The sequence below is a fragment of the Megascapheus bottae genome, chromosome 16, assembly GCF_031878675.1.
Source record: "Megascapheus bottae isolate mThoBot1 chromosome 16, mThoBot2.hap1, whole genome shotgun sequence".
Lineage (NCBI taxonomy): Eukaryota > Metazoa > Chordata > Mammalia > Rodentia > Geomyidae > Megascapheus > Megascapheus bottae.
The window spans coordinates 20,942,703-20,967,107 of NC_143524.1; the positions used below are offsets into that span (position 1 = coordinate 20,942,703).

The window sequence follows — 24,405 nt, forward strand, 5'->3', positions numbered from 1 at the left end:
GCCTCCCGCCCCGCCTCCGCCTCCACGGGGGGGGGGGGTTCACCCTCCGAGGAGCGAAATCTGCATAGGACCCGCCCCTCTCGGAGATCATTGGTGCAGCCCGTTCCCGTCGCGGCCGCTGATTGGTGGGCCAGCCTGGGTTATTTGCATGCGGGCCGCGGCTGGGTACCCAGCTGTGCGGGCGGGCCCGCATTCGCCCAGAAGTTTGCCCAGTGCTTTTTCTCGCCGGCTGGTGTGGGACTCGCTCGGCGCCCCGCGCAGCCTCCTCCTTCGGCTCTCGCCGCCTACTTCTCTCCGGGATTCCCTTCTCTTTGCAAGACAGACGCTCGGCTTGCGGGAAGTTGAGGTGGACCGGGACGAGTGCCCGAGGAGACACGGGCCGGCAACCGCTTCACGGACATCGTCGCGTCCGGAGCGCGGGGTGCGTGGCGCCCCGGCTCGCGGCGGGACCTCGCCCGCCTTGCCGCCCGCCGCCGCCCCCGGGCGGGCAGGCGATGCAGCCTCGGAGTCCCGGGGCGCCCGGGAGAGCGTAGAGCCTGCCCTCTGCCCGCCCGGGGCGGGGAGGAGGACATGGAGTTGTGAGCCGGGGGGACCCCGGATCGGCGAGGCCGCCCGCGGCAGGCTCCCCATGGCCGGGACGTACAGCTCCACTTTGAAGACGCTGGAGGACTTGACCTTGGACTCCGGGTATGGGGCGGGGGACTCGTGCCGCTCGCTCAGCCTGTCGTCCTCCAAGTCCAACTCGCAGGCGCTCAACTCTTCGGCGCAGCAGCACCGCGGGGCGGCCTGGTGGTGCTACTCGGGCTCCATGAACAGTCGCCACAACAGCTGGGACACGGTGAACACGGTGCTGCCCGAGGATCCCGAAGTGGCCGATCTCTTCTCACGCTGCCCTCGCCTCCCCGAGCTGGAGGAGTTCCCTTGGACCGAAGGAGACGTGGCCCGGGTACTCCGCAAAGGCGCCGGCGCGGGCCGGCGGCTGCCGGCGTTCTCGTCGGAGGCGGCGAGGCGCCTGGCGGGGCTGCTCCGCCGGGCGCTCATCCGCGTGGCCCGCGAGGCGCAGCGCCTGAGCGTGTTGCACGCCAAGTGCACCCGCTTCGAGGTGCAGAGCGCCGTGCGCCTGGTGCACAGCTGGGCGCTGGCCGAGAGCTGCGCGCTGGCCGCCGTCAAGGCGCTGTCGTTGTACAGCATGAGCGCGGGCGACGGGCTGCGTCGGGGCAAGTCGGCCCGCTGCGGGCTCACCTTCTCCGTGGGCCGCTTCTTCCGTTGGATGGTGGACACTCGCATCTCCGTGCGCATCCACGAGTACGCGGCCATCTCGCTCACCGCCTGTATGGAGAACCTGGTGGAGGAGATCCGGGCCAGGGTGCTGGCCAGCCAGAGCCCCGACGGTGGTGGTGGAGGGGCAGGAGGGGGAGAGGTATCCGCTGAAGCCTTGGAGATGGTCATCAACAACGATGCGGAGCTGTGGGGCGTCTTGCAGCCCTATGAGCACCTCATCTGCGGCAAGAACGCCAATGGTAAGTGCGTGGCCTTGAGCCTCGCTCCGCGGGTGGGATGTATGGGTTAACCTGGGAGCCAGTTACCAAGGACCAAGCTGCTGCGGTGTTGTAGAACTCGGGGAGAAAAAAGTGTTTGGTCTGAGGATAGAGGAGTTAAATGGCCTGAACCTTGGAGAAGTGGGATGGGCAGGGGAAAGTGTGAAGCCCAGGACCTTTATGGGGTTGAAGAATGCAAGCAGTCACGCCCCTCACCGGGGGCAGATAGAGGCTTTAGTGGTTCTTAACGGTGTGCCCAGAGGTCCTAGTAGCTGGGGCCTCCTTAAAGGGAGCCATGTATGTGCCTTGTGTGTTTGCTCAGACACTAAATTTCTCAGGCTGTCCTTTACCAGGTAAGCAGTTGGTTAAAACCTCTGTCACGAATTGAAATGCATGATATGCAGAGCCATCCAGAAGGGAGAATGACCCATGTAGATCACATGTCCATGAGATGAGGGGGTATGGACCACTGTGCGGTTTCACATCTGGGGAGCAGCAAACTGTTGAGTAGTTGCCCTTCTCGGGAGGATGGCATGGCTCCATGGTCAAGGACCACGGCCAAGTAACTTGACCATCACTCTGGCGAGGCTAGGTGTGACACACTGCTGATCAAGCCACAACTCAGGAGTTGGCCACCACTATTCATTTGGAGTGGACTGGAATTAGGCATCCTTGCATTCTAATTGGAAACCCCCATTTTGGGTACAGCTTTTCAGTGGGGAAGAAGCAGGCAATGGAAAAGGCCAGCCAGGTGGATCCTGGAAAGAGATAAAAGGAAACCAGATTCAGATGTGATTAAACACTATCACAATCACTGGGTTAAAAACGGCACTTAATACATTAGTCTCTCTTCTTAGCACTTTATATATTAGCTACTTTGATATGTCAACCTGTTTGGTAGTGTGATGTTGGGAAATACATCGTTGGTCTCAATCCATACTTGCTGGCATCCAAGTTGTAAAATCCTCCAAAGTGGTAGTGGGTTTTTTGTTATATAGAGAGTATATGTATAATATATAATAATATAATATATATATTCAATAGGTGGACTGGTAGCTGGCCACCACAGGTAAATGAGGACTTCAGAATGAGGACAAAAAAACTGAGCAGAACTTTAGAAAGCTGGGACTTTTAACTCCACATCCCAAAACTCCTGGGAGGGGAAAAGAGGCAGAAGGTTAAATTGTTCACCAGTGGGCCAAGAATTTTAATCAATTGTGCATCTATAATGAAGTCTCCATGAAAACCCCAAAGGATGAAGAGCTCCAGGATAGGTTCCTGGAGGATGGCATTCCTTCTTCCTTACCTTAGCCCATGCATCTCTTCACCTGTAAACTTTGTAATGTCTTATGATAAACCAGTAGATGGGAAGTGTTTCCCTGAGTTCTTTGAGCTACTCAAGCACACTAAACCAGAGGATGGGGTGGTTGGAACTCTGATTTAGAGCCAGATTTAGAGCCAGTCAGGACAGGCGCACGGGTCAAACAATCTGGTGTTTACAGTTGGCATCTAAAGGAAGCAGTTTTGAGGACAGAGCCCCTGACCTGTGTGGTGTGACCCTATGTTCAGGCATATAGTGTCAGCTTGAGTTGAACTAGAGGACACCATGGAGTGTCTGCTGCAGAATTGCTTGTTTGCTAGTGGGGAGAATATCCTACTCCTTCCAAGGTCCCAGGAAGAGGTCTTCTGTGTTGATTGCTGAGTGAGGACAGAGGAAAAGCATTGCACTATTATATAGATGATGAGATGAAGTTCTGTACCGCTTAGGTAAGCCACCCAACATTTTGCATAGACACGAAGTGATAAACCTGGAATTGAAACTCTGGTGTGCTCTGGAGAGAGTTCCAGCTTCTAACCCCTGGTGGAGAGGACCCAGTTTAGTCCAAGGAGAGCAACCGACATGGGAAGCTGAATTTAAAGCTGTTCTGTATTACCTACCTTACTTTCCCGTGACACGCCTTGCTTTAATCCTGGCCCTGCCACAGGACATGCCTGCGATGGAGACACATTTGCCTTCTAATTTTCTTCCTCTCGGGTCAGAACGGAGGTCATTTCATAAGATCAGCTGATGATGTCACAGCTGATAATTATGCTTTGCCCTTTAAATTGGGGACATCAAATCTGGGAACACCAGCTCCCAGAAGAGGAAGTGGAGGGTCTGGGGATTTCCATCTGTTTATCATAATTCTGGGGAAGATTTTTGTACTTTTGGCAGAAAGGAGATCTCTGCACTCATCTGGAGGATCTAAAGGCTCCGGGCTGGGGGGTTGGGGGGAGACTAAAGCTCTAATCCTATAAGCCAGAGTATACTAAAGGAAGAACTATGGTGCAAAGTAGAAAAATCAGGCACCAATGTGCCTGTCCAGCCCATCCCCTGTTGGAGAGGTCCCACACTCTGGAGGGTTTTGTAATTGCAAATTGAGGCCAGAAAGAGCAGCTGCCTCTCCAGGGTAGCCTGAAAATGCAAAATGGTCAGAAATTGCTAAACAAAACAAAAATAGGTGCTTTTCTGGAAAGACCATCCAGCCAAAGAGCAATTCTTATTGAGGGTAGCATCTCAGGATTTTTCTTTACAGGCTATATATATAAATATATATATTTATTTGTTTATTTAAATGGGGTGTGTGTGTGTGCGTGTGCATGTGTGTGTGTGCGTGCACGTGCATGCACCCGCACACGCACACACTATACTTAGGTTTGAACTCAGAACTAGAGCATTCTCCCTTAGCTTTATCTACTCAAGGCTGGAACTCTACCGTTTAAACCATACCTCTGCTTCTGGCTTTTGGTGGGTCAATAGGAGATAAGAGTCTCATGGACTTATCTGTCTAGACTGGCTTTGAACTGGGATCCTCAGATCTCAGCCTCCTGAGTGGCTACGATTGCTGGCATGAGCCAGCAATCCAGTTGGGAGCCATCTCCCAGTTGGGAGATGGATTTTTGACCCTGTGCTTTGACCTCTCCTCCTCAACCCAACATGGTGAATCAACACTGCAGGATCCCTACGTGGTAGATAGCCAAGCTCCCCAGATACTCAGAGACTAGTGTCTCCCTCTGTGCCTTGTCTAGTCTCCAGGGAACTCTGTTACAGGCAAGGTGGACTCTCATTTCTTGTATATGGAAACCAGAGGTTGCCCTGCTATTATCCCTTTAGACAAAGTGAAATGAATGTTTAATAGAGGAGCAGTGAATTGCATATGCCTGGAAGCTGGCTTCAGAAGGAAGTATCAACTGCTTAGGGAAGGAATGGAGACTCACAGCCCTTTTTATATATATTAAAATTGTCCCACTGCCAGAAGAGAGGCAGCTTATGCAGCTGAAGAGCAACTGCAAAATGGCTGCATATGGGAAAGAGAGTGCTGGTTAGTATGCTTGTCCTGCTGGTCTTCCCCTTAAATTATATATTTATTGTTGTTATGCCTGCTAATTATACAGCATGGTCACATGCATTTGACTCAGCTATATAGAGCTTTTAAACTTTTAATATCTTCCAACCATGACTTTAAGAGCCCTAATCCATCTATTCTTGTCCATTACTCAGAATGCCATACAAATATGGTTTTGCTCAGCCCAAGATGGATGATAAAAGTTCTGCAGTGTTTATAAAACATGATCCCAGCTTCAGAGAACAGAGGGAGTTATATATTGTTGCCCATTTGGTATTGATGTTTCAGATCCCGGGCAATGTCATTAAATAATGACATATTCATGGCTTCCTTCTGGGAGGCAGAAAAACCACTTTAATGGAGTAGTATTTATAAACAGGGAGCTGACAGAAAAGGGAAACTCTTTCCTATCTTCTCTCTCATTCTCAAGGAACTCCGTTTGTGGGTTTGACAAGGACCATCACTTCTAGGTTTCTTCCTGGCAACATTTTCATGAGAGTTCATGGAATTTGAGCAAATCCTCTTTACTTCCTAGAGTTTCAGTTAAATGAGAGGACACTAGTGAGAATACTGTTACTGTAGAGCAGTGTACCAAGAACACAGGAGAGTGGTTTTGTCATAGAGGCAAGGACGAAGGTTTGAAGCCCACCACAGACACTCACATGATGGGCTGGATAGCCAGATGCTTGGTGGCTCATGCCTATCTCCTCCTAGCTATTCAGGAGGCTGAGATCTGAGGATTGTGGTTTCAAGCCAGCCTGGGAAGGAAAATCTGGCAGACAGATCCTTCAGACTCTTATCTCCATTCAATCAAAAAGGTAGAAGTGGAGCTGTGGCCTGAGTAGTAGAGCACTAGCCTTGAGTGAAAAAACTTAGGGACACTGCCCTGTGTTCAGACCCCAGTACCAACATACACACACACACACACACACACACACACACACACACCCCAAAATAGATGAGTGACCTGCAACAAATTTCTTCACCATTGTAACCCTCAATTTTGTCATCTGTAAAATGGGGTATAAGAACATATAGCTCATGGATGGTATGAAGATTAAGTGAGATCATGCCTTAAAAATCTTGGCACATAATAGATGCTCAATAAACACCAAGAGTTTTGTTCAACAAGCACTTAGCACTGATTGGACCCACCATTGTTTAAAGTGCTATTAACTGATGATGTGGATGGTGGAGTCGTGTTTTGCAATTTGTAATCCAGTAGACTAGTGAAAGAGACAAGCTAATTTGAATGGCCATCCAGGAAGAAGGCCTCGCTGATGTTCATGAATAATAACCAATCATATCAATACTTTTGTGGAAGGACCTCTGAGCCACAACTACTAGAGACTAAGGACTTCTAAAAGAAAATTATTCTCTGTTCACCAGCTGAGGCAAGTCTCAACATCTCATTTGCAGCCAGGAAGTAAAAGGGCTGCATCACAAATCAGGCCTGAAAAGTCGCTGGCAGTAACATTCATTTATCAAAGAGATTGAAGACAGATTCCCACTGAGATAATCAGCTGAAGGAGCAAGGGTTAATTGAGCTGCGAGTTCTGTTTAATCAGTTTCCACACCTGGGTAGTCTGAGCGAGGAGGGTTGTTCCCCTTCTCTTTGACTACTTTACTGAAACTGAAGGTACTGGTAAAAATGAAACTGAGCAAGCTATGGGAATGAAAAGTTATTAGTACTTGCCTGAGAAATGCAAGGCCAATCTTAAGATAGAAGAACAAGCCAGAGACGTTCAACTTCCTCCAGAAAAGCTTTGCCTGACTTCCCCACCCCCTGCTGGAAGAGCCAGCCCTTGTGTGAAGTTTCCACAGCACCCAGGGCATGTTCTTGAATCATTTCCTGCTTCTCTATCTCTCCCATCCAACTGTGACCTCACAGGCTTTCCTGTCTCCAGAAAACCTCACACCGTGGTTAAGACATACTAGGGGCTTCTGAAAATATTTGTCAGCAGATGATAGAACCTGCCGTATGACCTGCTTTAATTCCCTTATTGGTACTTCAGTTCCTTTGACTGTTGGCAGCACTGTCCCTCTTTCTCAAAGTTGAGAATTTCAAGCTGTTCTGTTGGTGTTGGTGGTGGTGGGTCTTGAATTCAAAGACTGGGCACTGTTCTTGAGCTTTTCTGCTCAGGGGTAGTGCTCTCCACTTCCAAATTTCTGGTGGTTTATTGGAGATAAAAGTCTCATGGCCTTTCCTGCCTGGGCTGGCTTTGAACTTTGATCCTCAGACCTCAGCATCTTTTTTTATTTTTTTTGCCAGTCTTGGGCTTCAGCTCAGGGCCTGAGCACTATCCTTGGATTTTTCTCAAGGCTAGAACTCTACCACTTGAGCCTCAGCACCACTTCTGCCTTTTTCTAAGTATGTGGTACCAAGGAATCGAACCCGGGTCTTTGTGCATGCTAGGCAAGCACTCTACCACTAGGCCAAACTCCCAGCCCCAAACGTCAGCATCTTGAGTAGCTTAGGATCACAGGTGTGACCTACCAGTGCCCAGCTCAAGTTATTCTTAATGATCACAAGCAGTATTTGGGGGAGATAACCACCCCATAGGGACATCATTCAACTTATTGATCCCCAAGGCCATCTGTGAGAAGTGAGATGTTGGAAGTGAGTGTCTTCAGGCTGGGAGAGACTTCTAGTGTGCTGTACCCAGGGTGGAAGATTTCACAGTAGAAATCAACAGAAGCACTGAGCCTTGGAAGTTTTGCTCATCTGAGATCTTGCTGGGGACCCATACAAATCCTTTTCACAGCCAAGTGTCTGGAAGCCCAGAATTCACAGGTCAGTGATGGCTGGACCAGGACTCAGTCTCAAGTCATGCATTTCCTGTGCAGAATCACAGACTCAAAGATAGTGAAGAATAGTTGAGTATTTGAGCCTCTTCAAATAGCAGCTAGGGTCACACTCACAGCAACGCATTACTGCATGTTTGCTTACACTGCGTCCAGGTACTTTAAGCTCATCAGGCCTAGGAAGACCTTCCCAAATCCAGGAGCATGCCCTGGAGGTGGCATTGATTGGCAGGAGCCATCATTGCCACTCCTGGAAGGGGACTGGAGCTCCGCTGCCTAGGGAGGCTGATAAGTGGCAGCTGCTGGGCAATCACTATGCCCAATCAAATAGAAAAGCTGTAGAGTTGCCAGCCAGCCTCAGACACAGCCCTGCATTTAAGCCACTGGTCTAAGGGCCCTCTGCTTACTTGCCTTGGAATTGGCAGAAGAGCTCTTGTGAAGGGGGCCTTGATTTCCTCCCAGTCCTCCGCGGTGTGCAGTTACTGATGGTATTCCCATGTCAGGGGCCCAGGAGAGAAGGGCTCCACATAGCCCAGCGCTGAAGTGCCCTCCTGGCTTTGGCATCAGATTAGGCCCCAAGTGGCTTCACTTGCTACTGATCTGTATCTTCAGGCAAATCACTCCAAGCCTGTTTTTTCTGTTGCCCAATGATGGGCCCAAGACCTTCCTGTCTGATGCATACTTCGTGCTCCAGAGATGTTAGAGATGCTGAAGTTTGACTCAGAATGCAGTCAGTGGGGCTGCCTGAATGTGGTTCCTCCTGGCCTTCCCATGAGCCCCGGGATGCTGGAGAAGTGTTCTAGCTTCTGTGACTTAGTATCTTCCTCTACAACAAGGTTTCTCAGCCTGAGTACTACTGATATTTTGAACCCCATTTTGTGTGCGTGTGTGCGTGCGTGCGTGTGTGTGTGTGTGTGTGTGTGTGTGTGTGTGTGTGTATAGTGTGTGTATGCCTATCCTAGGGTTTGAACTCAGGGCCTGTCACTGTTCTTTAGCTCTTTTTTTTTTTTTTTAAACTGAGATCTACCACACTACCATTTGAGCCACAGCTCCACTTTGGGCTTTTTACTGCTTAGTTGGAAATAAGAGTCTTACAACATTGCTGACCAGGCTGGCTTTGAACCTTAGTCCACACACACCAGCTATGACAATTAAAAATATCTCCAGACATGTCCCCTGGAGAGCTTGAGAAACACTGCTCACTGAAAGTAGTACCCAGTGCATGGGGTACTCATGAAAATTTACTAAACATCTTTGGTAGAAACTTTCTTGCATTGTATTTCTGGCACATGAAATATTTATTTTCATTCTCATCATTTTTAATTTTCTTTTTACAAATCTTGTATTGGGTGCACAGATTTTATTCACTATTACTAAGGTAGAAGCCTCTTGTGCAAGATAGGATCCTGATCCAAATCTCAGAGGACAAGTATTAGTCACAAGGCTGTCCTTGATGAGTAACACTGTGTGTGGCAGAAGGAGGAAATTTAGGGAGTCTGAGGGAAGCACCATTGGTCCTGCCCATCTCTGGCTCTGTTGTCCTAAGAACAAAGATGATCGGGCAGTGAGATAGGACCTTGCCCTCTGACCCATTCCCGCTGCTGCCAGGATGCCAGTGAGAGTAACAGGTACAAAGTGCTAGGCCTCCTGAGAACAGTTGTGCTGTGGATATTGGGCCTGGGTCTGAGGTCATAGCAATGGCCAGGTGATTTGTGCCTTGCTAGCCTGCCCATCATGTAAAACACTTTGTGGTCATCTTGTTTGTTTTTCAAAAGATCTAAATGGTTTTGCAGCTTTGGCTGTTTCAGAGCTGCTTGCTGGATTGGGTGGAGACCATTGGGAAATAGCCCATGTAAGTCTGTGAAATGCCACGCCAGCCTCGTTAATCTACTTCCTGAGTGCCAGCTACGTATAAGGTAAAGGGGAGAGATAGGAGAAGGACAGGAGTTATTGTTTGTCAAGTCCTTCACAATTTAGTAGGGACAGAAAAGCATGCACACAGATAGTCGGCAAAGAAGTTTGTCATCACTGCTTCTGATGGAGGTATTTCCTGCATGCAGGCACCCGGGCTGGTGCCTTTTGTTCAGTTAATTCATCGACCCTCCCCACTCCTCAGGTTTCTGAAAGGTGCACCAAGTTTCTAAGCCCATGAGTGGGGGGAGCTCAAAGCTTTTGGTGACAGGAGATCACAAAGGAGGAGCTCTGGCAAGGTGGATAGGAAGGAATGAGGGCTGGAGGATATGGGCTGTGAGCTCGGCAGACAGCTGTGGTAAGAAAGAGGAGGTAGGTACAGAGCTCTGGGCTCAAAGGAACAGTGTGAGAAAGATCTGGAATGTGTGTTGGAGAACAAGTAACCCTGCCTGGCTAGGAGGCTCAGATACATAATGAGGAGGAGCTGGGTAGATAACACAGGAAAGAGGGGAAATTTCCCACAGCTTTTATCCAGATGTTAAAAAGCCTGCCAGAATGCAGGACAGGAGTTTTCCAAAACTTATTTTTATATAATTCAGAAATGGAGTGTGTCTGTTCCCCAGCTCATCTTAACTGCACCTCCAGACTGCACATTACCCAGCCCCCCTTATTGATTGAAAGCTTGACCTCAAAAATACACCATGCACTGTCCTAGTAGTACAAGTAATGGAGGACCTTAACTCAGCAAACTCAGGCCAAGAGGGCATGAAAAATCTCCCAGTGGCCTTGCTGCTCTTGCCAAAGTTGGCTTTCGACTTGGTTATTTCTCCCATAGCTCTGAGTGCAGCATTTGAGGTCAGTGCAATCTCAATTCAAAATGGAGGTTGGGTCTGGCAAACTTGCTAAGTATGGTGATACTTACTGTCCTTAAAGCTTAGTTCTTAACCTTTAGAAAGCAGGGAGCAGCCTAAACAAGATGAAGCCAAAGGGTCTTAGAAGGGATTTGATTTGATTTGATTCTGGCTTTAAATATCTGCTACACGTTCAATTTTCAGTTCAGGATTTATCAAGTGACAGCTCACTTCGATGCTTAAGTCATTTTCAGTTCTTAAGGTAATTTTGAGAGCATGGGTAAAGATTTTAACCATGTTAACTACATGATATTGCTGAACCTCTTGATAGCTCTTTGCATCAGGATTGCACTCCTGTGGGTCCTGCTAAATTCCACTGACAGCAAAATGGGAACGATCACCGAGAACTTAGATAATCACTTTGGTGTTTGACCTTTTCCTACTGCAGTTACAGGAAGAATTTCCTTATCACTTGGAAAAAATAATAAACTTCCCGAAAGATATTACAAAAGTACACATCGAGTCATTGGTAGTTAGTGACGTGAATATTTGTTTCTAAAAGTGAGCTAAGAAGAGTCTCATAAGGGAAAAAGGAAACTGAACCTGAAGTTCTAGAGATACAAAGCTTTGTTTTCGAGAGATTCCATTGGACCTTAGAGTGGAAACCTTTCAGTCAGGAAAAAAACAGCCCTACACTTGTATCTAACGCTTTGTTGAAGAAAATAAAAAGTATTTTTATGATACTAATGCAATGCATGCTGAACAGGGTTCTGCCACGGAACTATACCCCTATCCCCTTTGTTGAAAACTTTAGGATTTTTTGATTGTTGTTTATGTTTTGTGTTTTTTTTTTAACTTATATCTTCTAAAGTATGAAAATCAGCATTTGCTATGAGGGAAGGTATTAGTTATTCCAAGCAAAGGCTCACACTGCAATACAAATGAACACGTGCACAAGTAATATATTTGCACAAGTGCCTAGAACAATCCAGTGCAGAGAACTATGGATTTTGATCCAGAAAGTTCCAGATTGGAGCTTGCCCCTGTTTGACTGGACTGACTCATTCCATCATTTTGAATCTTTTTCTTTGGTATGAAGACACTGGGCTAGATTGATTCTCCCAGGGCCTTTCTGTCTCTCACAGTGCTTCTGGACCCCACAAGAATACTGTGAAATCATTTTCCGAGGGTCAAGCCCTGTAATTAGTATCCTGGGGAAAGAAATGGCCCAGGGTGCAGTGGGATGTGCTCTCTGAAGACCCAGCTGGGTAAGAGGACTGGAGCCATCTTTTTTATATTAGCATGAACTGTGAGTACTGTACTTAGAGTTTGGCTCTTCCCACCTCCCCCAGTCCTCTTCTCTAAGGAGGATGAGTTCTGTGTGCTTTTTGGCTGACCTAAACTGCTTGACAGCTGTGTCCAGCCCCTGGCAGGCCATTGCTGTGGTGATCCAGCTCCGAGGTGACTTCATACAGCTGGTGTTGGAAACTCATCCCTCCAGACTTGGGTATTTATAGCAGGGGAGCAGCTAGAGCAAAACAGAACTAAGCTACACCCTTCTTTATTCAGTGTGGGACAGAGTCGGGCATTGTGAGGCGCTTAGAAGACAGTGCTGTCTAATCCAGCGAGATATTTTTAAGTGCTGTGTTTGTTGCAGTTGGCAGGGCCGGTTTTTCAAAGAGGAGGGAAAATGAGAGTAACTGAGGATGACAAGCTGCCAGGAATTCTGAAGGCCCAAGACTTGAAGGGAGCTTAGTTCTCCAAGGCTCTAGTTCTCTTTCACCCACTCTAAGCTGAAGCAGGACTTGGGATGGGAGGCAAGGGAAATGAAATCGCTTATGTATCCCTCTTCCCCATCCATCCTTCAAATCCCAGCTTGAAAAATCAATGAAATGTCAGAACTTATGCCGGAGGAGGAGGAGGAAAAGGAAGAGAAGGAGGAGGAGGAGGAGGAGGAGGAGGAGGAGGAGGAGGAGGAGGAGGAGGAGGAGGAGGAGGAGGAGGAACAAGAAGATTGGAAACCCAGGCCCTGATATTTCCTTCTCCACCTCATCTGAGCTGCCGGCTGGGTCATGCTGTAAAGTGGGACAGAATTGGGAAACACATTGCTTGCAGCTGCTGTTCTGGACTTCATCCTCCCAGGACAAGCTAGGCAAGCCAGAGCTATGCTGGCACAGTAGCAGGTGACAAGGCCCCCTGGGGCGAGAGCCACCTCTGAAAGGCTTCTGCTCAAGTGTCCTAGTTACTGTCTTCTACCAAGCAACTCCCTAAGAAGGCAGAAGGTAGTTGGAGTGGAAAGGACTTTATACTAGGAGCAGGGAGAAAGTTTACTTTGGAGTGAAATGGAGTACAAATGGAGTACATCCATTTGTTCATTCAATGAATATTTATGGAGCATTTACTGTGCAGTGGGTTCCATTCGGAGTGGTCGTGAATGAATTAAATACCTGGAGAAGCAAAGGTCTCCGTCCTGCAGCAGGAATGCCTGGCAACTGTAGGAATGCCTGAGGAATCTTCGAGGCCTGTGTGGCTGAGGAAGGAAGCTCCAGGTAGAGGGCAGAGCAGGTTCCAGGTGGCTTTCAAATGCACCCAGGGCACCAGTATGTCTGGGAAGGACTAATGGTGTGGGGAGTCGTAGAGGAGCAGCGGAATAATTGGGCAGGATCTTGTGGACATTGTGTAATAGCATATGGGTTTTGTTTGTTTGTTTTTGCTTTTAAACATTATTATTATTATTATTTTGAGAATGGATCTGTCTATGTAGCCCAGGTTATCTTTGTACTTGAGATTCTCCTGCCTGGTTTTCCCATGTGCTGGGACTACAGGTATGTGCCACTACATCCAGCTTAGCTTGCTTGACTTTGAATTCCGAGCCCCTGAATGCACTTGAGTGACCTGAATTATTTTTGCATTTAACAGGGTCACTATGTTGGAGATGACAAACATGGCAGCAAGATGACCAGTTAGGAGGATTCTTTTAGAATAATATAGATAAGAGATGTTAGGGCTCAGGCCAGATGGTCATGCAGGAGTTTGTGAATGTGCCTTGAAGTCAGGACCAGTGACATTTGCCAGCAGGTCAGAGGTGTGAGGTAGAGGAGGAGAAGGAAATGTAGTAGCAAGGTTTAGGTGCTGAGCCACTGGCCAACGACTAAAGTAGTAGAGGCCGGACAATACCAGAGATCTCACTGGTAGCTTGTCTCAAACTGAACATAGAGAGAGAGAGAGCAAATGGGAAATGGGCTGGGGAGAAAGCCACCTTGAACTTCATTAATGATATGATGAACAAAAGCATTACCCTCCTTCCCAACAGGGCTGGGAAATGTCAAGACAAGAGAGATTCAATTTCCAGTCTCATCATCATCTTTGGTTTGATGGCCCTGAGAGCCCCTGAATTTTGCTTTCTGGCTTCCCTGCAGGCTGCCAGCAGCTTTCAGTGAAGATCACCAGCTCTGTTGTTTCCTGTCATTAACATGTGGTCTGTTTAATTGGGTCCAGTTGCTCTGTGGATCGTTGAGTCCTTCAGTTCTGGGAAAGTGAGACTCCATTCATGGGCCGCTTTAGATTCCTGGAGATCAAGTGTGAGTCAGAAATGGAGCTAGAAAGAGATCTTCCTAGAGTGGGTTGATGAGCCTCAGGGACTGGGATAGTGTCAGGGTGTTTCAGAAAATCCATGTTCCTGCAGAAGGTTAAGGAGGAGCAAGGAACCAGGTAGGGTAGGTGGCTGAAGGCTGAGGTCTGAAGGCTGCCACCGCCACTGCCTCAGTTTAACTCTTCAGTTGCATGGGAATGCCATAGTTCACCTCGTAGGGTTGTAATTTCAGTGGTCCTTAGTTCTAGATTCACATTTGGGTCATTTAGATAACTTAAAAATAAAAGTGAGTGTGTATGTGTGTGTTAAGGCTCCACCTCCAGAAATTCTGAAGTAAACAATCTGGAGTGGGGCCCAGATCGTGTGGGCAGAGTACTCAGTGTCTGGTACGCAGGGAGCACTCAGACGTTAGCTATTATTAGTGGGCAGAGCATCACTGTTCCTGCCCTGCCCAGCTTCCAGGCTTTCCCTCACTCCCCAGCTATGTTGCTTCGGCTGGTTCTGTCTGGAGAGAATCCCCAGGAAGCACCAAGAAAAGCTGGACTTGTTAGGTTCACCCCAGAAGGGCCAAGTTAGACCTAGAATGGCAGTGGCATTCTATATCATACTTCTTACCCCATGGGTAAAAGGCAGTAGATACTGTTAATTCCATCTTCCAGAGGAGGAGATGAAACATAAGTTATATAACTCACTCAAAGTCACACAGGTTATGAGTGGCAGTGACAGTGACTATAATCAAACTCAGATTTCCTTGTATCCCATCACCAACCAGAGAAGCCAAGACTCAATTCTCACTCTTGCCTACCATGTAAGGAGCCTTTGCAAAGTACCAAGCTCCTAGGCTTCAGCTTGAGTATTATGTCATGTGATCATTACCTAAGTATTCTTCACCTGTTTTGCAGTGAAGAAACTGAGGCTCAGAGATGACCAACTGATAGCTGGTGAAAGACCAGGCTTCAGCCTAAGCTCTGCTATCCTCATTCACCCTGCTGCAGCCCTCCTCCTCCTGTTCTCAGGAGCAGCTTGGGTGGGGACTAAAGCTTATGCAGTGATTTCCCGAGCAAAGAAATGAATGGGTTGGTCCCAGAGGGTGCAAGGAACTGAAGCCAAGCCAAAGCATCCTTTGCTGTTCTGAACAACTGAGCCTTTTAGTGCCTTAAAAATAGTACTTTGCTCAATGGGATGCCAGAGGGAACCGTGGGCCTGTGGTTTAGGTGTGTGTTTCTCTGTGTGTTTACAGATACATTCAGGGATGCCCCGTGGTTTCTCTCTCCCCATGTGAATGAAACAACCTCAGAGAGATTGAATGTATTGCTTGCTTAAAATAGTTTAAGAGGAAGAGTGTTTGGAAGTTTTTAACTCCCCAGTCTATTTCTTCTGCATTTATGATACTTTAGAGAATGCCCGTCCTGTCCTTGTTTACCCTTTCTACCATATTTTGAGCCCTGTGTTGTTCTAAGCCAGAGGCATTTGTCACCAGGAGAGAAGTGACAACCTTTCCTGAGTAATTTAGTTGGGATCCTTTGGTAACTTTGATTTTTTTTCTTTTTAGAGGAAAATCTAATGAGAGGCCATTTATTTGGGAACTGGCCATTTCTGTACTTCATCTATGAGATTCCAGCATTAAAGCAGAGGTGTTGGTTCAGGAATGAGAGGCGTGTGTGTGTGTGTGTGTGTGTGTGTGTGTGTGTGTGTGTGTGTGTGTTTTCTTTGCAGTAAGGTCTGACAAGCAAGGAGTAAGAAAATCCTCAGCCCTGCTCTCTTCAATAATGTGGCCACTAGCCCCCGGGTAGCTAATTAAGTTCAAATTTAATCACATTCGATAAGGTTACAAATCCTCTCCTCATCACACAAGTCACATTTCCGGCATTCAGTCGCCCCGCCTCCATATGGGTCAGGGAACAATATAGAACATCTCCATCATCCCAGACAGTTCTATGGGACAACATTGCCATTAGACTGGGTCACCAGCAGGTCACTTGGGGCCAGCTTTCTGGGTTTTTGCAGGTCTGAAGCTTTGGAGCCATTTCCCAGCTTTTCTAAAGCTCTATTTGCAGAAGCTGGAAGATTCATGGTGGCAGCGATAAAGGCCGCTGATTCTTGTGGCTCTAACCTCTGGCCCCCTGTCATGAGGGCATGTTTTATGCCTTCCAAGCTGTGTGGTCTAGGGCAAATCACTTAGCTTCTCTGAAACAGTTGCCTGATCAGAGAAAGGGTGATTTCCAAGATAAGGCATGGGGCAAGGAATGTGGCTTGCCTACCATGCATGAGGCCCTAGGTTTGATTTCCTTCGTACATAGACACACACACAAAAATAAATGAACTTAGTTGTTTTTTTTTTTAAATAAGGCATGAGGAATCCCATGAGGATTAAGCAAAAAATCTCAAAACATGTCTAACTCATCAGCAGAGCAATGCCTATGGAGGACTGCCTGTGTTTGGGGGGAGGAGTGTGGGAGGAAGAGTCACATTTCCCTTGCAGGTAGATGTTGTTGAGGTTTGCAAGGTGTTAAGATCAACACCAGGAGGTGGGTTTGCTATGTTCACTGCTGCCACTCCTGTTCCCCTCAGTCTTGAGAGGCTGTTCATTGTCTGAACTAGGAACTCCTGTGAGTTTGCTTTCACTCAGCAATGAGTCTGTCTGTCTGTGACCTGTCTTCTTTTCACTGCTTGAGGGGAGCTCTTGGAAGAGCTGTCTAAAGGCAGCTTATCAGCATTCTCTTGGACAGCTGCCACCAGGGGAACTACTGCAGGAGCCAGGGGCTCTCGGAGCTTTTTATTGTACGCTAGAGGTTCAGGTTTTCAGGATTGCACATGCCCTGTGGTTCTCCTGCACTTCTTGTTGGGAGGATCTAAAATAATAGAGCCTCCAGTAGGTGGCTTTGAGAAGAGTCTTTGGGGGACAACAAGGACCAAGAGAAGCTGAGAGGCTGTAGAAGGGGCAGATATTTGATCATGCCCGGGGGCCTGGGTTCAAACCTTGACCTGCCATTCATTCACCTAGATCATTCAGCTAATTATCTAATCTTCCTAAGCCTTAATTTCACCCTCACCGCCCCCTATGCTTGAAATCTACCTGGCAGAGTATTTGTGAGTCTTAAATGGCATGACATAAAATAAAGCATCTAGCCCAGTGCCTGGCACACAGCAGCCCTGCGGGAGCTGCTGTTGTCACTGGTGACAGCATTTGGTGAGCTCTGTCCTGTGGTGTGTTCTGCTTGAGAATGTATTATCTGTTTTGTCAGAGGAACTGGTCCCAAGGGGTTTCGCACTAAGAGTGAATGTGTAAATTAAATGTGTGATCATAAACTCCATGAAGTCTCTTCTCTCCCCTACCTCCTTCCTGAAAGATGATGAGGATAAAAAGTGTGACAGTGCAGCAGTCATTTAGAGCCTCACACGGTCACCACCATCAGCCAGCTTTAGACATTGTAACAAGCCCCCACCCAGTAGCACAATATAAACAGAGATGGATTCTTTCTATAGAATTCCTTTGTTGATGTGACACGTCCATGTATTTATGTCATTGCCACCCTTTTTACTCACATCCAGAATGTGCTAAATCTACCACTGTTATGAACTCTAAATAACTCAGAACCATTTGTAGGGAATCTGATCATTTTTATCATCATAACTATAGCAAGAGATCGGTTTAAATTGGGAGAATCCAAGTACCCCTGGGAGATAATGATAACTCAGCTCCCCTAGGCCTGGTTCTATGGAGACCAGCCCCACTCAGAAAGAAGCAACTGAGAGGAACAAGGGTTAGCCAGGGGTCCAGGAAACTATACTATTGATGCTATTTAGGAGACTTGGGCCTCACTGTGTGTCCTCCCATTGACCCAGCTTCTGTCCTTCCTGTGGCTTCTTTGGTACTGACAGGTCAGTCATGGTTAATGGGTAACTCTGACTCTTCTTACCAAATAGTTGCTTTGTCATCTGTGCTGTGGCCTTTTGCATCCATTATCAACACAGCTGTCCAGCCTCAAAAGGAGAGAGAGGAGAGAGGAGAGAGGAGGGAGGGAGGGAAGGAGGGAGGGAGGGAGGGAGGGAGGGAGGAAGGGAGGGAGGGAGGGAGGGGGAGGGAGAGAGAGAGAGAGAGAGAGAGAGAGAGAGAGAGAGAGAGAGAGAGAGAGAGAGAGAGAGAAAGAGAGAGAAAGAGAGAGAGTGTGTGTGTGTAGTGCTCCTCAGGGTGATGGCTTGAATAGGCAGAATTGGGGATCCCCACCCTACATCACTAAGGGGTAGTTAGGCTTTGTGCAGGACTTCCCTTAGAGTGTGCTTCCAGCGCAGGGGCACAGCTTGGGTAAGACTTGGCAGAGGGGACTGGGTTGAGACAGCCCTAGGAGCACCTCCTCTGACTGTGGGATGGAGACATGGTCAGAGAAACTTGGGTAGGGGGGTGCAGGGGAAATGATAGGGATGGGTGTTTCTTAGCAAAGATAACAGCAGCCATCAGTTTTGTCCGGTCTTCTCAGTCCCATGTGATGAAGTGTGGTGATATTTGTATTTGTGATATTTGTCCTCCGTAAGAAAGAACAAAATTCCAGTGACTGGAAAGAGGTCAAATTAGGTTCCCAGGTCATGTATAGAATGTCAGAAGTTTTCAAGACAGATCTGTGAAGGGCTTGCCCACTGGCCCCTCCAGCCCTGGCTTTTAGAGCCTTTTCATTTCCCTCTAGACCCAAGCAAGATGCAACACTCACCTATGTTCTGCTTCCTGAGGCTGTTTGGGTTTTGATCTGCCTTGCTCCTTCTTGCCCCCTGCCTCCTTCCCTGCTCAGCCATGTTTTCTCTTTCCCTTCTTTCTGGTAGATCCTCTCCCGGATGGGCTTTACACAGGGGCCAATTCTTCAAGCTTTCTGTGAAAACTGCAGTCACTACCAGGTGCAAATGTAAGCCTCAGCTGCATGCACTGTAGTCTGGTGGCTCATGCTTGCACAGTTGTCTCTGGAAGGTTGAGAAAAAGCGGAACTGGGGGTTGAAGCCTGACAGCCTAGTTCAGATCCTGGATCCACTTGTTCTTTGACAAGTGACTTTCTGTCTCTGGGTCTCACTTGACTTGTCGGTTAGATGGAGATTTTACTCTCTGTATCAAGGATAGCTGAAGGAATCACATAATTGGTACCTTGTAAAGCACTTGAAGTGAGAGCAGGCATATGTGTACCAGGATGTTAGGTGCTGTGATGTTGCTGATGATGGTGTTTTGGGAAGGGAGGGTCTTGCTGACCTTTCCTTTGCAATATAGAGGGATCTCATACATGTGCTAGCACTTCCTGACTACTAACAGGAAGAAATCAGGGCTTCATACACAAGTTGGCTTGAACCCTATCTAGGCTGCTTTCTTACTGTGAAGCTGGGCAGTTTTCAGCCCGTTTTGTGTTTTGTGTGTGTGTGTGTGTGTGTGTGTGTGTGTGTGTGTGCCAGTATGGGGACCTGTCCCTGAGCTTCATTTACTCAAGGCTAGTGCCCTGCCACTTGAGCTACAGCTCCACTTCTGGCTTTTGGGTTATTAGTTGGAAAGAAGAGACTCATGGCCTTTCCTGCCCAGGCTGGCTTTGAACCTTAATTCTCAAATCTCAGCCTTTCAGTAGCTAGGATTATTGGTATAAACCACCAGTGTTTGACTTGTTTTTAATCCATAAAAAGGCACACTGTTGAACAGGGGAAGGGGTGACATTGTCCAAAAAGACATGTACTCTTGACCTGATTTATGTAACTGTAACTCCTCTGCTCATCGCCTTTATAATAATAACATTTTTTTTAAATTACAATACACTTGCCACGTGTGTTGTAAAGGTGAGATACAAAAACATAGGCAGAGCTTTCATGAGGCGTGTGGGACTTAGCTGCTAACATAGGGCTAAGGGGAACAATGTGAATGGAATGAACCTCAATACTATCATAATGAAAAACAAATCAGCTCCAAGGATCATATATATTGTGATGCCATTTCTATAAAGTTCTGAAGGTTAACATGAAAGGTTCTCAGGAGTACAGTACAGGTAAAATCAATACAAAGTGGAAGGGAAAATGAGACAGAACACATGAACAGTGGCTGTGTCATGTAAAGGGGAAGGAAAAGGCTACTCAGAGAGCCTCATATGGTTTAGGTGTGGATGGTTGTCATGGCTCTAGCCTTTTGGTTTTGAAGGTGAGATCATATTATTATAACTAATTAAAAATGGTCATGAGCCAAGGATTATGATAAATGCACGCACCTGAGGTTAAAAAATTAGTGGGTTCCCAATAGGTGGTAGCTATTCATTATTAGTATGCCCTGAGCCACCCGAACCATGCTGTAAGCCACCACAGTGCCCTTTGAGATTGCCTGATGTTTACACAGAATGTCCCCATAAACCCAGTTTTCCCTCCTCCAGCCATAGTGGATTCCACCTGGGGCATACAGAACTGTTGGGATATTTAAGTTTCTCAGGTTTGATGCAGTGCTTGGACATAAGCACCCCCTGTGTGGCTAAGCTTGCTGAACAAAGACAGGGTTGTTTAGTCCTTGCTGTGCCAGATGGAAGGCTTTCATTAGTCACTGTAGGAGCATGCATGTTAGCTGGGAGATTTCCTTTCCAAGGGAAGGAAACGTTTGGCTTGGATTTGATGGTGTTTGTCTTGGGATGATCTGAGCTTTTTCTGCTTTCATTGCCACCACTAAGCATAATGACCTTTGCCTATGGCTAAAAGGACTCATGGTTCTTTTCCCTGACTGGATGGGGAAGCATAGAGGATGACCTTGCCCTAGTCACATGCTCCCAAGTCCACGGCACCCAGGTAGAAACCATCTTCATGTCTAGTTCCCCCACTGAATGGGACATAGTAGAGGAGACAAGAACATAGGCTTTAGGGACGCCAGTATAGTTTGAGATAGGCACTATGCTTTCCTTACATACATATCTTAAATTGTGTGTATGTGTGTGTATGTGTATGTATGTGTATGTATGTATATGTGTGTGCGCACACATGTGCACCAGGCTTGAACTCAGGGCCTCATTGTTCTTGCGTAGCTATTTTGCTCAAGGCTAGTATCTACCATTTGAGTCACAGCTCCACTTCCAGCTTTTTGCTGGTTCATTGGAGTCTCACAGATTTTCCTGGCTGGGATGGCTTCAAGCCATGACCTTCAGATCTCAGTCTTCTGAATAGCTCATATTATAGGGGTAAGCCACCAATGCCTAACTTTGCTTTCCCTATATTTTCAATTGAGATGCATTTAGTATTAACTTTTTTTTTGCCAGTCCTGTCTTGAACTCAGAACCTGAGCACTGTCCTTGGGCCTTTTCAAGGTTAGAGCACTATCACTTGAGCCACAGAACCACGTCTGGCTTTTTTCTATGTATGTGGTACCGAGGAATTGAACCCAGGTCTTTGTGCATGCTAGGCAAGCAGCCTGCCAAACTCCCAGCCCCAACCGTCACAGTCAGGCTCTAAGGTGCGTGCCCTGTGTCCTTCTCTTGTTAGTACTCCCCGTACCCTAATTCCTTTTTATTCTAACTTTTGTTGCCATCAATTTCTTCAGCCTGTTCTTGAGCTTCTGGGGAAGAGGGACCTTATTACAGCTTCCTGAGTCTCCGTACAGAACTGTGTCACAATATTGAGTTGTGAGACTCATACAGTAGTGCAAGTGATGCATTTATAAAAGATTTGTCAAACAGATAACCCTTGATGGGGGAAAAGCTGTGTGTTGTCTGTTATTGCCATTGATAGCTTTAGAGATTTTTGCCTTGCTCTTGCCCACAGAAGCCAGTTTTCCCCTCCTGCTATGGGTTTCCTGTGCCCTCTGTGCCACCCTGAAATACTTCAGATCTTTCTAGGTTTCTTACTGAAACTGGTTCTTGCTTAAGATGGCAGAAGGAATGAACATGGATTTGCAAGAGTTCTGCTGCTGTGGCCTCTGTTTCAAAGATAGTTTGCTTTATCAGCAAAATCAGCAGACACATTCCTGGAATGCAGGCTGGTGGGTCCTTCTCCACTGGGTGGGTGGAAGAGTGAGTGAGTAGGGGTTAACAAGATCCATTAGTTGCAGGGGTTGGTTGTATGGGTTTAGTAGCAGCAGCAGGGTCCCTTATAGCTTTTCCAGCCAAAAACAAGCCCCTCTGACTTTGTGATTGTCCAAAAGTCTACTTACAATTCGTTTCCTTAACTTGGTATGGAGGATAATGCCTGGAGTGGGGGAATGTATTTGGGAAGGGTAAGAGTTTATGTGGTATGATTCCATTTGGCTTTAATCTGGATGGCTTAAAAAAAATTATCCCCTTTCCTGTAAGCAGGACTTCATAGAGAAGAATAGAAGACCCAGCAGAGAGGTGACAAGGGCAAATTCCCCAAATCTGTGATGTAGTCTGGGGTCACAGGGGCCAGTCTGTCTACAGACCATTCTCTACACATTCACAAAGCACTTAGTTTATGTCAAGTGCTATGTCAGAGTAGAGATGAGAGATTATGGCCTGTGCCCTTCAGAAGCCCTGAGCTGGAAAGTGAGCACTGAACATTGCTGTGTGCCATGCTAGAAAGACCATGACCCTTAAACCAGAGAGGGGGCTGAGGGCTACCCAGTCCTGGAGATAGTGTCATTTGGGCAGAGATCTGAAAGACAAATAGAAGTTAGCTCTTGGGCAACTAAATACCTGTAACCCATGTCAGAGTATCTTTTAGACTTTACTAGGAGCTATATTTCCAAGGATAACTTGTGCCTACTCCATAAATGAGGTGGTGCTTTCCCTAAAACTACTAGACATTTGCTAGGTAACATCCTGTTGATTCCTTACTGTCCACCTTGCAGCTTCTCTGCCTCCATGCAGTATCATTTTGGAGACAAGCTTTTGTTTTCTGGCCCTGCAAGCAGTCTTCATTTCCCTCTGAAGTAGTAAGCAAAAGAGTCTAGATGGGAAAATTTGTTTGAAGCCTTTGTAAGAGCCTAACCCTGCCTCAGAGCTGGAGGAGAGATACATGTTTGTTGTGGAAGAGATACCCACTTGGCATCCCTCATGTGGCCAGCCAAATTGCTTCAGTTACCATGGGATCCAGACCGAGACAGGAAATCATGGTAGGATGGGAAGGAATCCAAGATATACATGGCTGGCATACAGGCTACAGTTAGAAAAGGGAGTAAGAGAACAGTCCATCTATTTTCCTAAGCGAGTTCTGCAGCGTCAAATGGGGTTGTTTTCCAAGACTCCTTACATTTTATGGCCCTGATTTTCAAGATTTAATTTTTTCCACATTAAGCAATTCTTAGGTGATTTGAAGTGACTCTTTCATATGTTTTTGGGGAATACTTCTTAAGCTTGTTGTGTATGTGTATGTGTGTTGAAAGACTTCAAATTGTAAAGGAATCAGACCCTTCAAGTTGGAGGGACTTTTTTCTCCAGCATCTTTTGAGTTTCAAGATAGTTGTCTCTTAACATGAGCAGCCCATCTAAAACCCAGCACCCCCTCTTGTTGGAGGTGTGCCAATGGAAACAGGAGGGGCCTACTGCAAGTCAGTACTTCTCATGGGTTTCTTGGGAATTTCTGCCACCTCATCCAGCAACTGACATTTCTCATTCATAAAGGAGTTCATTTGCATCCTCCCCAAAAAGGCACTGATAAATTGAAAATTCAAGAAGGGAGTCTGATTTGGACTTTTGCAAGGTGTACTTTTAGAAAAGTCCAGCAGGGACGGGACTGAGTAAAGCTTGGAAACACTTCCAGGACTTTACAGGAACATTTAACAGGCCTACTATTGATAGCATTTTCCATGAGCCATCTAGTTCAGTAGTGTCTTTGAGACCTCCTGTATTTCTTAGGTGAGTGTGCACAACTGTTGACAACATGACAGTTGTATGCTGTTTACACCCCATAACCAATGTCAACTCATTCCCTCCTTCCCAATCTGAGTATGATTTATCAGTGAATTTCATTTCAGCGAGTTTTTTTTTCTTTTGACCACACTATGGCATTGTGACTACAGCCAGTAGAGAATCAGGAGAGATGTGATTACTATAATCCTTAATAGCAGTACAGTTCTCAGTGTACCTTGTATTATTTCTCCTTTGGTATCACAGTTGTTATCACCATTGATCGTATCTTTATGTCAATACTTAGCTATACCCTTTACAAAATTTACAGGAGTTGATCCTTGGAACAACCTTATGCAGTAATCCTTTGACTTGTTAATAAGCCTCTAACTCCAAACCACATAGCTAGTTGAGGGTGGATTAGGGATTGAACACAGCTCTCCCTGACTCATAGTGTTTTTGAGGACAATGTAGTACTGACTTCTAGGTCCTCTGTGTAGTAGAAGACTTCATTCTCCTAGAGAAGAAAAGGAG

The 24,405-nt window shown here is 46.8% G+C and overlaps 1 protein-coding gene across 1 annotated transcript in view; it reads left to right on the forward strand.

Moving 5' to 3' along the window:
- The first annotated feature begins 209 nt into the window (after positions 1-209).
- The window catches only part of Abtb2 (ankyrin repeat and BTB domain containing 2), a 157,638-nt gene continuing 133,442 nt past the window's right edge, over positions 210-24,405 (forward strand). Inside the window, exon 1 of the mRNA XM_090347897.1 lies at positions 210-1,520. Coding sequence (XP_090204023.1) covers positions 629-1,520 — 892 coding nt within the window. The 5' untranslated portion in view covers positions 210-628. The remainder of the gene's footprint in view (positions 1,521-24,405) is intronic.